The 13,340-nt window shown below is 45.7% G+C and overlaps 1 protein-coding gene across 14 annotated transcripts in view; it reads left to right on the forward strand.

Annotated features, from left to right (window-relative positions):
• UNC79 (unc-79 homolog, NALCN channel complex subunit) overlaps positions 1–13,340 on the forward strand; it is a 219,281-nt gene that overhangs the window by 82,072 nt on the left and 123,869 nt on the right. For 9 of the 14 annotated variants that reach the window (XM_061612016.1, XM_061612022.1, XM_061612013.1 and 6 more), the window contains 4 exons: positions 7,814–7,896; positions 8,635–8,783; positions 10,400–10,557; positions 12,284–12,465. In XM_061612016.1, coding sequence (XP_061468000.1) covers positions 7,814–7,896; positions 8,635–8,783; positions 10,400–10,557; positions 12,284–12,465 — 572 coding nt within the window. The remainder of the gene's footprint in view (positions 1–7,813; positions 7,897–8,634; positions 8,784–10,399; positions 10,558–12,283; positions 12,466–13,340) is intronic. The other 5 variants (XM_061612015.1, XM_061612019.1, XM_061612020.1 and 2 more) reach the window with 1 other exon arrangement.

Below are 13,340 nucleotides of genomic sequence, written 5' to 3' on the forward strand. Positions count from 1 at the left end.
AACCAGCACCTTGAATCTGGCTCGGAAACAAATAGGTAGCCTATAAAAGGGTTGTCCAATTATAGGAAGGGGCTTTAAGGGTGCCTTAGTCTTTACTCCACTTTTTCCCACCTTTTGGCATATACCGCAAGATAGACAATGTTGTTTTACATCTTTGGAGATGTTTGGTCAATAATAGTGTGCAGCCAATCTCCTCTTGGTCTTTTTTATTCCCAGATGTCCTGCACATGGGACATCGTGGGCTACCTCTAGCAATCTGGTTCTGTATTTGCTAGGTACTATCAATTGCTTCACTGGTTCACATTCATCCTTTCTCTCAGCAGGCATCCACAGTCTATATAAAATTCCATTTTCACACACAACTTGATTCCTCAGTTTGTCAGTGAAAGGAATCTGTTGGGTCAGGGCTTGCTCCTTTATTTGATTCAAACTGGTATCCTTATTCAATTCTTCTCTGAAATGCTCTGTCTCTTCCCCAGAGACTAGTTGATACAGTTTGTCTCCTTCAGCAGGCCTGCTAGTGGTTGCTATGGTGACCTGAGGCTCGGAAACAGATTCCACCCTGTTTCCTTCAACCCCCCTTAACATGGCTTCTTTTTCTCTGCCAAGTTGCTGTCTGGTCACCACATATATTTTCCCTTGGGCTCCCATAACATCTCTTCCCAATATCACTGGTTCTTGTTGCTGGGCATTAATGCCTACTTTATATCTGCCCTCTCGGCCTCTCCACGCCATTTTCACCAGGGCCACAGGCAAGCTTTCTGGTTGACCCCTCACTCCTTGGATATTCACAGTTTCCTGAGGTAATATTTCCTCAGATTTTATTAAATCTGGCCTCAGTAATGTCTGAGCGGCACCAGTGTCAAGCAATGCCCAATAATTTGCCCCTTGTACACTCACTTCCTCTCTCAGACTTGAATCAAGGTCTGTTACTTCTGTCCAGTTTATCTGGCAAAACTGAACCTTTTTTGCTGTTTCTAAAGCCTTGGGCTCTGTTTTCACTGTCCTTGCCTGAGCAGGATTACTAATGGGGTTGGCAACCTCACATTGAAAACGTAGGTGCCCCGGTCTACCACATTTGTAGCATAATTTCTCCTCTGTTTTAGGGTACACAGATCCACTCTGGGGTGTCCTGTGCCCTTCAGATTTTACTGGAGGACTCATTCGCTGTGGCACCACATCTTTTCTGCCAGCATTATATGGTCTGGGTTTAAAATCTCTTGATGTTTTCCCCACCCAGCCAGTTCTTTTGTAGGTGAAGTGATCCGCCATCTCTGCGGCCTCCTGCACCGATGTAGGGGAACGGTCTTTGACCAGGAGCCTTATTTCTGGTGGTAACTGATGGTATAATTGATCCAGTATCATGAGGTTTTTCACCTCCTCCACAGACTGAGCTTTTGCACTTGTCAGCCATTTCCCAAATATGTCCATCAGTTTTGCCCCCAGCTCCACGAAAGACCTCCCTGTCTGTATCTGGCAGTTTCTGAAAAGCTTTCTAAAATGATCAGGCCCCAGTCTGAATCTTTTGTAGACTGCCTCTTTAAACTCAGCATAGGTGACGGGCCTGTCTGAGGGGAAATATTGGTATACCTCTGCCAATTCCCCTTTAATCAGGTTTGATAAATACTGCATGTATTTATCTTCAGGTAGCCCCCACAACTGAGCTGCCTTTTCAAAGGTTGTGAGATAAATTTGAGGATCTTGACCAGGCTCATAGACAGCAAAGTCCTTTGGAGTAATTTTTATTTTTGCTCCATCTCTGTCTTTCCTTGTCTCCTCAGAGTGAAATCTCTCTCTATCAAATTTTATTTTTTCTGCCTGTAATTCCGCATCCACTCTCATTCTCTCAGTTTCCATCCTCAATCTCTCAGTTTCCAACTCCCTCTGCTTGTCTTTCTCATCTGTTTCAAAGACCCTCTGCTTGTCTTTTTCCTCAGCCTCCCATCTTAACTTCTCTCTCAAATACTCTATATAAGCGGGATTGCTTAAGTATCCTTCTGGGGTCTCTTCTCTGACAGGTTGTTTTTGCTGGGCAGTTGCAAATCCTATAAGTGCTACCCTCAATTCATCTACCCCTTTACCCTCGTGAGGTAAATTGAATGTTATGCACTTCTCCACCAGCTCCTCTCTTTTCATTTTTATATATTCAGCCATGGTGTTTGAGTTCACTCACTCTTTGCCACACACTCTTTGCCAGTCACTCTCACAAGTAATCTTGTTGTGTTATTTCTGTTTGTCACACCACTGTTAGGGATTCTCCAGTATTCGTACCACTGCTACAGCCAACACCTGTGACGTAGTCTCCTTTGTTCGTATCCCACCGCTACTGCGACCACATGTGATGCCCTTCCCTGGCTCTCCCTGTCAGGTTCCTACCTGCTCGTGGTTACTGCCTGTCTCTAGGCACCACCAGGGACTCCACCAGTCCGGACTGTCCTTTCTTATGGTTTCTCTCCCCGCTCTAGCACAGATCTCAACAGATCCCCCTGCTAGGCAGCACCACCAGTCACGTCCTATAACCAGTAGTCCCAGAGACTCTGCCTGAGTCTCTCTATCTGGTTACCTCTGTGACTGAGTGCTAAAGCTGTCCCAATCCCTTTGATTTACTCAGACTGCTTATAATTCTGGTTTGCTCTGAATACTTGTGGTGTTATTCTTCCCTTCCCCGCTGCCACCATTTGTCACTCTTCAGCCTTGGTATTTACCTCACCCTCCCTTCTGGTCTGTGAAACCCCAGCCAAGGATCAGGCCTTTGGTAAACCAAATAAGTATTTTATTATATAACAGAGATAACAAGATTTCTTCATAAGGCACTTAAGCATATGGTTACATCTATTCCTGAGGTACTGGTCTTAGTATTAATCCGAACTCCACCCTCTCCTCTCAAAACCCACCAAAACAACCCTCTCAAGTCCACCAACGTCCACCAACGTCCACACACGTCCACACACGTCCACACCACATCCACCCAGATTTACCTGACATTCTTCCTTTTATACTGTCAGCCATTTTAAACATTCAGCTAATCATCCAACATTCTACTGCCCATTCACTCCCCCTCCTCTTTCACTCCACTTACCATGTATCTTCTAAACAAACAGCACTTACCCTATTTACACTAATACAGGATCATCACAAGGGGCCCCTCAGGGGCCCCTGTAGCTCTAGGGAAAGGGAAAGTGGAGACAGGTAGGTGGGGGTGTGGGGAGAAGGGGAGTGGAGACAGGTAGGTGGGGGGCATGGGGGGTCCCTGCATGCACACACACACACATACACATGCACATGCACACGCCGGGGCCTGGGGCAAGCTGATGCCCAAGGGCCCCGGCATGCCTGGGACTGGCCCTGTCTATGGCCCATCCCAAGTTTAATACTAGATTTTGTCTGAAGTGAGATAAGAAGCAAATATAGAGGCTTCTCCTCAGGTGAAACATCTGTGGAATTTCAAAGGAAGCTAAAGTTTGATAACACTAGCCACATACCTCAGGTCCTGCTCCCCACATTTTTATTGCAATAGATTGTCTATTTCTTAAGATAGCCTGCTCCAGGTACCCTCCTTAGTACGGGTACCCTATGCTTTAACAAGGGATAGGGTCTTTTCTGCAGTGGTGCCTCAGCTTTGGATTTAAATAAATAAATAAATAAATGACCATGATTAAAATAACCACAACAAAACTCCTCTAGGACTGCAAAATGTAGTTGATTACTTGTTTAGATTAGTCAGTTAAAACATTTAGATTGATAGAAGTGTGCTCCCAGTTTAATCAGCAGATTTTTTAGACTGCTCCCAGTTTAATCAGCAGATTTTTAATGTTTATTTATTATTTATTTATTAGATTTATATCCTGCTCTTCCTCCCAGTAGGAGTCCATTTACCGTTACATTTGAAATTTACTTTTAATACTAGCACTTTAAAATAAAATAAAATAAAAACCTGAAGTCAGCAAACATGATTCTAAAAGAGACATTTTAAGTATTTGGATGTAACAATAAAACTGGTATACTACAATAAGAACTAGATGCAGCAAGCAGGGCCGGCTCCAGGAATGCGAGGGCCCTTGGGCATTGGCCTGCACTGGGCCCCTCCGCTCCCCTTTCGCGATCCCACAGATCGCAAGACAAGACCTTGCGAGTCACCTGCCACCCCCCTGCCATCCCCCCCACTTCACCTACCTTTCTCTGCTGTTCATTGCGGCTGCGCGCACTGCGCGCGCAGGGTTGCCATCAATCAAGATGGCGGCCGAGGTTTCCGTAAGGGACTTAAGCCTCTGCCGCCATCTTAGTTGATGGCATTCAGCGCATGCATTGCTGCCATCAGCCAAGATGGCGGCAGGGGCTTCAGTCCCTTACGGAAACCTTGGCCGCCATCTTGATTGATGGCAACCCTGCGTGTGCAGTGCGCGCAGCCACAAAGAACAGCAGAGAAAGGTAGGTGAAGCGGGGGGGATGGCGGGTGGCTTGGAAGGTTTTGTCTTGCGATTTGCGGCACAGCTCGTGCCGCGGATCACAGAAGGGAAGTGGAGGGCCCCCCAGGGGCCCCCCAGGGGCTCCTGTAGCTGCAGAGCCCTTAGGCCAGTGCCCAACCTGGCCGCCCCTTAGAACCGGCCCTGGCAGCAAGTCTTGAACTTGCACCTCTCCTCCTCTTCTGGTATGGGTGCAAAAATAGATTGGAAGCCATTATAGACTACTGATAGTTTATTTTTATTTATTTATTTATTTAAAATATTTCTATCCCGCCCTTCTACCCTATAATAGGGCACTCAGGGCTGCTTACAAAAATAAAATCAGACATGTACATAATAAAATTGTAAGCAGTAAAATCACAAACATTAAAATAAATTAATAATAATAATAAATTTAATTTTTGTGTTGCCTATCTGGCCAAAGCCACTCTAGGCGACGTACACATTAAAATGCAATAAAATACAATACAAATACAAGATAAAATACAATGCAATCAAGAAAATACAATGCAGTCAAATACTAACCATTTTAGATAGCAGCAGTATAAAACGATGAAGGGCAATCAATGAACAATTAAGACACAGGGAATTTAGCCCACCCCGGAGATCCCGAAGGCCTGTCCAAAGAGCCAAGTTTTTAAGGCTCAGCGGAATATATCCAGGGAAGGGGCATGGCGAAGATCGAATGGGAGGGAGTTCCAGAGAGAGGGGGCCACCACTGAGAAAGCCCTCTCTCTAGTCCCCACCAACCTAGCTGTTTTCGTTGGTGGGACTGAGAGAAGGCCCTGCGTGGCTGATCTAGTCAGGCGGCTTAATTGGTAGTACTGGAGGTGCTCCTTCAGGTAAACTGGGCCGAGACCGTATAGGGCTTTAAAGGTTAATACCAACACCTTGAATTGGGCCCGGAAAACAACTGGAAGCCAATGTAGATGAAACAGCACTGGCGTGATGTGATCACGGCGGCGGCTGTTTGTAAGCAACCGAGCCGCCGCATTCTGCACCAGTTAAAATACATACAATACAATTAAAATACATAAAATACCATACACACACACACACACACACAGAGAGGACAGGAGGTCCCATACCAGATACCTGGGTTCTTGACTGGCTCCCAGACCTCCCCCATTTTCCCCAGAGCAACAGGAGCAGAGGAGATGGCAAGGCAGAGCTGCTGCTGAAGTGTCTAGCTAGCTGCCAGTGAGGTGAATGAAATGCATGGAAACACCTGCTTGGATCAGGGTCTGACTGAAAGCGAGGAAGGAGTGGCGTTTCCAGATTATTACTATTATTCAAATTTATATCCCTCCCTTTTTCCCAAAGGAGCCTAGGGCGGCAAACACATCAGTGTCAAAACAGTACAACTAAAAATAAAATAACATTATCAAAAAACCATATAGGTTCCCACTGAAATTAAGAAATTTGACAAACTTGGTTCATTAATTTCAGTGGGTCTACTCTGAGTAGAACGTAGTTGATTACAACTCCCAGGGCTGTCACCAGGCATGACTGGGCCCTTGGCATCATACTCCCCAACATCCCCTTCCAATGCAGGTGGCACGGGGCTTAAATAGACCCACCTGCCCCACCTACTTCCTGCACCAGCGCACTGTACATTCACACACACCTGCCATCACCCAAGATGTTAGCAGGGATGTCAACCTCTTAGGGTGCCCCCCCTCCATTTTGGGTGATGGTAAGTATGTGCATGCAGCATGCTAACATGATGAAGAGCTGATGTGGGCCCTTTGCCTCCACACTGCATACCTCAGACTGAGGAGGGACCACAAGGAGGTCTTCATCTGCTGATCTTAGAACCTGGGCAGGTCAATATGTAAGAAAACTTTGCAGATATTTGGGTCCCAAGTGAATAAATGTCTCCTTTTCAGCAGCCTAGTCTAGGGCCTGTGATTTTCATATGTGCTTGTTTTATTTTATTTATTTAATTGCATTTATATTCCACCTTTTCTCCAAGGAGCTCAAGGTGGAGTACATGATTCTCCTCCTCCTCATTTAATCCCCACAACCACCCTGTGAGGTAGGTTAGGCTGACAGGCAGTGACTGGCCCAAGGTCACCCAGTGAGCTTCATGGCCGAGTGGGGATTCGAACTCTGGTCTCTCAGGTCCTAGTCCAACACTCTAACCACTACACCACACTGTCTCTCTGTTTTGACAGTCATGCCAGTGCTGAAGAAAAATGTTTATGAATGGGTCCACTGAGACCCCAAGCAATTTTCAAGTGGTCTGTGGGAGGAATGCTTTGAGAACCTCTGCTTTAATTCTATTGGCTTTTTTCTTATATGCAAATATATAGGTAAATTTAATCAATCAAGCAATTCATTGACTAAAATTCATGAACTTGATTAAAACTCTATTCAGGGATTAGACCCAAACAGGAAATCTCCTCGCATGTAGGAGACAGGGAGCAAGATGTGTTGACCCCGCCCTCAATGTTGTTATATGTGTGATTGCCCCACCTTCTTTGTTCCAGAGCTTCCCATGCTGAGTAGGAAACGTCTGAAGGAGGCTTCTATTCATATTCCCTTGAATGCGAGTAGAAGCCTCCACATGACTGGGAGCCCTAATAAAGCAGACCTTTCTTGCTCAGTGTTGGCTGGGACTGAGCAAGTGGGAACAGGGATATCGCGGGCAGGGCCAATGTGCGCAGCCCGGTACCCCTAACATGGATGGATTGATATTTCCTGCTCAGGTATAATGCCTGAACAGGGTTTTTAATTTCTTTAATTGCATGACAGCTCTAATGAACAAATAAATTCACAGAGTCATAGAGTTGGAAGGGGCCTATAAGGCCATCAAGTCCAACCCCCTGCCTCAGTGCAGCAATCCCAATTAAAGCATACAAATTCTGTTTCCTGTATTTAGTTCCAAGCCTGCTTGTCTGACTGTTAGTGTTAGGTGATGTCTAGTGACAGGGTGACACAGAAATCACTAAGCGGTATGCACAGGTAGATCCTGAACAAACTCAGAATTCCATCAGTGAGGACTGTATGCCAGTATTGTGCTGTATGCATGTGAGGTTGTGTGCATCAGTGTGTGCTGTATGTGTGTATGGTGCATGTATGTGTGAGAGTGTAGGGTGGTCCTGCTCACTGCCACCTATGGCTATGCTCACTTTGACCATGCCCCTCCAGCATAATGAAAAGACGATTCTGTGCAACAGCTAGAAAGCTTCAGGTGACAAAGCTTTAACAAGATAATTTCAGTAATCATGAGAGTGATGAGGTTGTCTGAACTGACCCAGAGTAAAAAATGTGGGAGACATGGGTTTTTTGTTTCAATCCTGTTTTTACCAAACTTTCTCTGAACCTTTGTATATGTTGCTTCTTAGCAGCCATCAAAAATGACACCGAGAGGAAATTCTGTTACCAGCAGCTCCCAGTGACTCTGAAACTTATCTATACAATATTGCAGGTAAAGTTTAACTTTTTTTTAAAAAAAATGGGTGTTTATGGATTTGATTATGTCATATACTGGTCTCTTGATAAGGCACTATCTTTGAATCATGCTTTTGGGACTGATAAAGTGTGGGGCACAGTTTGTTGTGTGGTGTAATGGAGTGTTGGATTACGACCTGAGAGACTAGGATTCAAATCCCCACTCAGCCATGAAGCTTCCTGGAGACCTTGGGCCAGTCATAGTCTCTCAGCCTCACCTACCTCACAGAGTTGTTGCGAGGATACAATGGAGAGGCAGGAGAACCATGTACGCTCCTTTGAGCTCGTTGGAGGAAAGGTGGGATATAAATGTAACAATAAAAATAAATAAAATAAAATGTTGATAAACCCTTTAAGTGGAGGGAAAAAAAGGAAGACAGGGGCCAAAAGGGTCCCCCTATCTCTCTGGAGCAGATTTCAGGTGCAAGGGAGGGGGGAAATTACAGGAAGATGAAACCCAGTTGTGCGAGCGGAAGTCTGTTCTTCGTGCACAATGGCATCATTGTATTTCACCCAAAAAGTGTTGTTATACATGAAGCATAAATCGCCTTGAGTCTCTTTTGCTATCTATGTTAATGTTTGTTCATGGTTCAGTTGATGCAGTTCTCCTTTTGCTCAGAATTATAGTACAAAGTGTTCTGATCTCATTATTTCTGCTTGAAGTTTGTGATTAATTGCATGGTATTTTGTCTGCTTGTTTCTAAAACTGGCAAAGGAAATGACACAATTTGAAGAGCCAGATATTCTTTTTAACATGCTCAACTGCTTGAAGATTCTCTGCCTTCACGGGGAGTGTTTATACATTGCAAGGAAGGACCACCCACAGTTCTTAGCCTACATTCAGGATCATATGCTAATTGCCAGGTACACTCTTTTTACCCAAGAGAGGATTTGATGCTTTATATAAAATGAGTGCAAGCTTATGGGCTAAAGCAGCCTTTCTCAATATGGTGCCCTCCAGATTTTTGGACTACAACTCCCATCATTCCCAGCCAACATGACCAATGGTCGGGGATGCTGGATATTGTAGTCCAAAACACTTGGGGGCACCAGGTTAGGGAAGACTGGGCTAAAGCCAATCAGTTATGGGTGGCAACTAATAAACCCCAAAACCCTCTTGGTGTTGTTGGATGACAGCTCCCATCATCCCTGAGTAGGGGCCATGCTGGCTGGGGCTGATGGGAGTTGGGAGTCCAACAATCCAGAGGGCCACAGGTTCCCCATCCCTGTTTTAAGTTAATGGTTAGATTTAAAAATCAGTGTTTTGTGGAATGAAACTGCCGGCATATGCCGGCATGCAAAGGCAGAAATTGTGGCCTTGTAGACAAGTCTGGGATCAGCTCACAACACTCTCAGGCAGCTGCTGGGGTCCCAGGACTCTTGAGAGAGCCCACTGCTGTACTGATGCCTGCCACGAACCCCCCCATGCCAGGTGGCTAGGTCTTGGAGAAGCTATTTAAATTTCTCACAGTACCCCAACCAGCTTTGTCAGTGGCATTGTGGGAAATTAACATGGTGACCACAAGCTGCCTGGCCTGCCAGGATCACAGAAGTAGGAGGGAGCCCATTACTGAGCCCCCCTCAAATCTGGACTTGGTTGTGCTTATAAATTTCAGGCAAGGCAGATTCATCTAGTGCCACAAAATGTGAATGGAGGCCATTGGAGAGCATTCTGGTCCTTGAAGGCTGGGATGAAGAGGGCAGGGGTGGGGAAACCAAGTAGTCTGCATTACTGATGGCCTTGCTTGTGGCCTAGAGGAGGAGTGGGGAGCCTTTATTAGCTTGAGGGCTGCATTCCTTTGTGAACAATCTTTCAGGGGCCCTGATCCAGTGGTGGGCATGGCCAGAGGGAAAAGTGGGTGGAGCAGTGGATATAGTTATTATGTTTTTATAGGCTATAGTTCAACCTCACAAAAACCAGAGGGTTCTACTATCTCTCTTTCTCTCCCCCCCTTTTATCCTCCATTCAGGCAAGCAAGAGGGCATTATTGCAGTTGAAGGACACATTCCAACCCAGTGAAGGTGCTTGAGAATGTGGCAGTGTTGGGGAAGGGGGTGGCCTGGAAAGAGGGGATGTGGCCTAAGGAGTCTCCCAAGGGCCAGACAGAAAGTTCTGGAGGGCCTTATTTGACCCCCAGGCCTGAGGCTCCCCACCTCTGAACTAGAGAGAGGAGTTGATGAAAGTGTAGAGTCCTATGGTAGTTTTGGCAAGGCAGCCAAACTGGCTTGCAGAGTTCTACTTCCACATGCTTCTCCCTCTCATTTTAAACCTTTGAGTGGCAGGATAGTGACGTGGGTGGGGTGGGGGACATAAAATTGTTCTGGAACTGGGTCCTCTTACCCTCCAGGGAGGAGTAAGAACTTTCTGCAGTAGCCACTGCCATTATACTTTCAGCAAAGTAACATATCCATTTTGTGAAGCTGGGAAGTTAAGCAGATTGTAAGCAGATTTGCGTTTGTCATTTCTCTCTCTCCCTCAGTTTATGGAGAGTTGTGAAATCAGAGTTCTCGCAGCTTTCTTCACTGGCAGTGCCTCTCCTTCTCCATGCGCTGTCGCTTCCGCACGGAGCTGATATTTTCTGGACCATCATCAATAGCAACTTCAACAGCAAAGACTGGAAGATAAGGTTTGAAGCAGGTATGTCCTTAACATGGAAAAAAGGGATGTGGGGAACCTGTGGCCCTGCAAATATTGTGGGACTCCCAGTTAGTGTGGCTAATGATCGGGGATGATGGGAGCCATAGTCCAACAACATCTAGAGGACATAAAGTTGGGGAGCGCTACTGTAGAATATTAACTGAGTCTAGGATTAATGAAATATTTAAACCGCTATGAAACTAGGGCAGGGCATGTAAGGGATATGTAAGTAGATAACTGCTGGAGTTTGACTTAGGAGGCTAAAGTTTACACACCTTCTTGCAGGGTGCAATCCCTTCTTCATAGAGCACATCACTTGCATAGATAAACTTCCAGATTCAACAGCTAAAAATCTCCCGCTGATGGATCTTAAGGAACAAGATTGTGAAACGTATCGCATCAACTGTAGAAAACACCTGCCAGTCTGGGCAGATAGGTGTCATTTGGTATCAGGCAGCTTCTTATGCCTCTGTGGATGGGGACCCTGATTCACTGATAGCTCATAGGTTTAGATTGGCATGTATAAATGGTCCCTGGCATATCCAGCGAAAGGGTCTCTGATAACAGGATTGGGAGATGTCTGCCAATCAGTGTAGACAGTACTGGGCAGCTTCTAATTTTACCTTGTATGCCTCGAATATCAACACAGGATGATGTGGCTCTTGGCATCAGTTCTTCAGTCTGTGAAATGGGAGAAGTGAGTGAAGATAGGAGAGACATGTACAGTTAAAGTACTGTGCAGATCAGGAGTGGCTAACCTCCGACCTAGGGACCTGATGTGGCCCCACAAGCAATTTTTTTCTGCCCTGTCCAAAAAGATCCTTGGTGGCAGAGGCAAAAAGAAAAAACAAATAAAGTAGACCTGGTGCTAGGATGGCACAGCACCCTGATGGGGATGCAAATTGCCCCCTCCTGGTCATCGTATCAATCATATGATGAGTGGGGAGGGGTAATAACTCCTCTCTTCAGCTGGCCTACACAAATCAGTTAAGGTGGGGGGGGTGCCCCTGTATGCATACGTCATCCTCTGTGTGTGTGTGTGTGTGTGTGTGTGTGTGTGTGTGTGTGTGAGAGAGAGAGAGAGAGAGAGAGAGAGAGAGAGAGAGAGAGAGAGAGAGAGAGAGGGTGATAGTGACACCCTCACTGGCATGTAGCCCCTGAGGCTGGGCAATGGTGAATGTGGCCCTCGGGCAACCCCCCCCCAAAAAGGTTAAGCACCTCTGGTGTAAATGATAACCAACAACCAGTTATTGCAAAGTATTTTGTCATGAATAGAATTAAAATGCAATTTGTAAACAAAGGAAATGAAAGCAAGCCTTGTATTTTCAGATGATTATGGGATTAGAAAATATGAAACAGTAGCTGGCTATTCTTTCTCTCTTTACTCTAAAACCCACAGTTTTTTCTAGCTGAAAATGGATGCCAGAAATTCAGGATTACATCTTTTAAGTTCCCTACTGCTGGCTGTGCCTCTTGCACTTGCTGCTATGATGAAATCATGCAACTAATAGTTGGCTATAGATCTGTTTGGACCTGGAACTGACTGGGACAATGAATATAGGCTAGTTATAAGACTGAAAATGTCCCGGTTGTATCTTTCTATCCAAAGCTTAAATGGAAAAAACAGAAAATCTGGATCTTTTTAATAGATATTCTCTGACAGAGCTTAATGTCGAATTAATGTGCTTCTTGTCTTTATCCTGGGGGTCTTCACTATCTGCTGCAGTGGAGAAAGTAGCTGTGTTATGTAGGTTCCTGGATATTCACTCAGTGACCAAAAACCACTTACTGAAATATTCCTTGGCACATGCCTTTTGCTCCTTTCTGACCGCCGTGGAGGATGTCAACCCAGCTGTGGCCACCAGAGCCGGCCTCTTGCTAGATACCATAAAAAGGCCAGCTTTGCAGGTGAGTTAACAGTGGAAAAGGAAATGGGGTCAAAGCCAGCAACTGGCTCAGTGAAAGACTCATCATCGCCATTTTCTGAGTTGGCTTCCTCAGTGGGTGTGAGCGTGTCAGAGATGTGGTTCAATCCATTTGCATAATTTCTCAATGTTCTTGATGAAGTTGGGAAATATGGGTCCGTTTTATAAGCAGGAATAGCTTTTGTCACCATGAGGAGTCCAAGAGCCACGCTGAGGCAGTTTGCTCCCTGCCTGTGCCAGCGGTCCAGAATTAAGCCCAAGTGGACTGAAGGGGTGTGGGAGTGGAAAAACAGAGGCATGGGAGGGACTGTTTCTGCATCTGCATTATGAGCAGCAGAGGAAGTTGAAGAAGGGAGAGAGGAAGAGGAGGAGGAGGAGAAGGGACCCAAGAAAGGAAAATTGCATTGGGAGTAGAAAGAGGCAGGTAAGAGAAATGCCGGAGGAACATTGTAAGAATGGATAACTGATTTGTAGGGAGAGAGGGACTATGATGAGTTGGGGTTCATAGGTCCAACAGCAGAGACCGAGAGTGGCTCTAAGCCACCGAGAGTGGCTCTAAGCCATCCACAAATGTGCCTACAGAGGCCTTTCCTGGCACCCATAGGGTCCCCTGTCCCTCCCCACTGAAATTAGGCTTGAAAGAAGCCTTCTATTGTAGTCAGTGGAAGGTTCATTTGAAGCCTAATTGTGATGGAGTGGGGGCCTTTTTCGACAGGTGTCACAGCTTGGGAAGGTATGAGTAATCTTTCTTTTCCCCAGTTGCACTCTCGCTTCCCAATCATCCTTCATCCATTATAATTAGGCATGAAAGAAACCTTCTATTGGCCAGTTGTAGTGAATGGTGCATTCAGGGTTTAC

The sequence above is a fragment of the Rhineura floridana genome, chromosome 2, assembly GCF_030035675.1.
Source record: "Rhineura floridana isolate rRhiFlo1 chromosome 2, rRhiFlo1.hap2, whole genome shotgun sequence".
Classification (NCBI taxonomy): domain Eukaryota; kingdom Metazoa; phylum Chordata; class Lepidosauria; order Squamata; family Rhineuridae; genus Rhineura; species Rhineura floridana.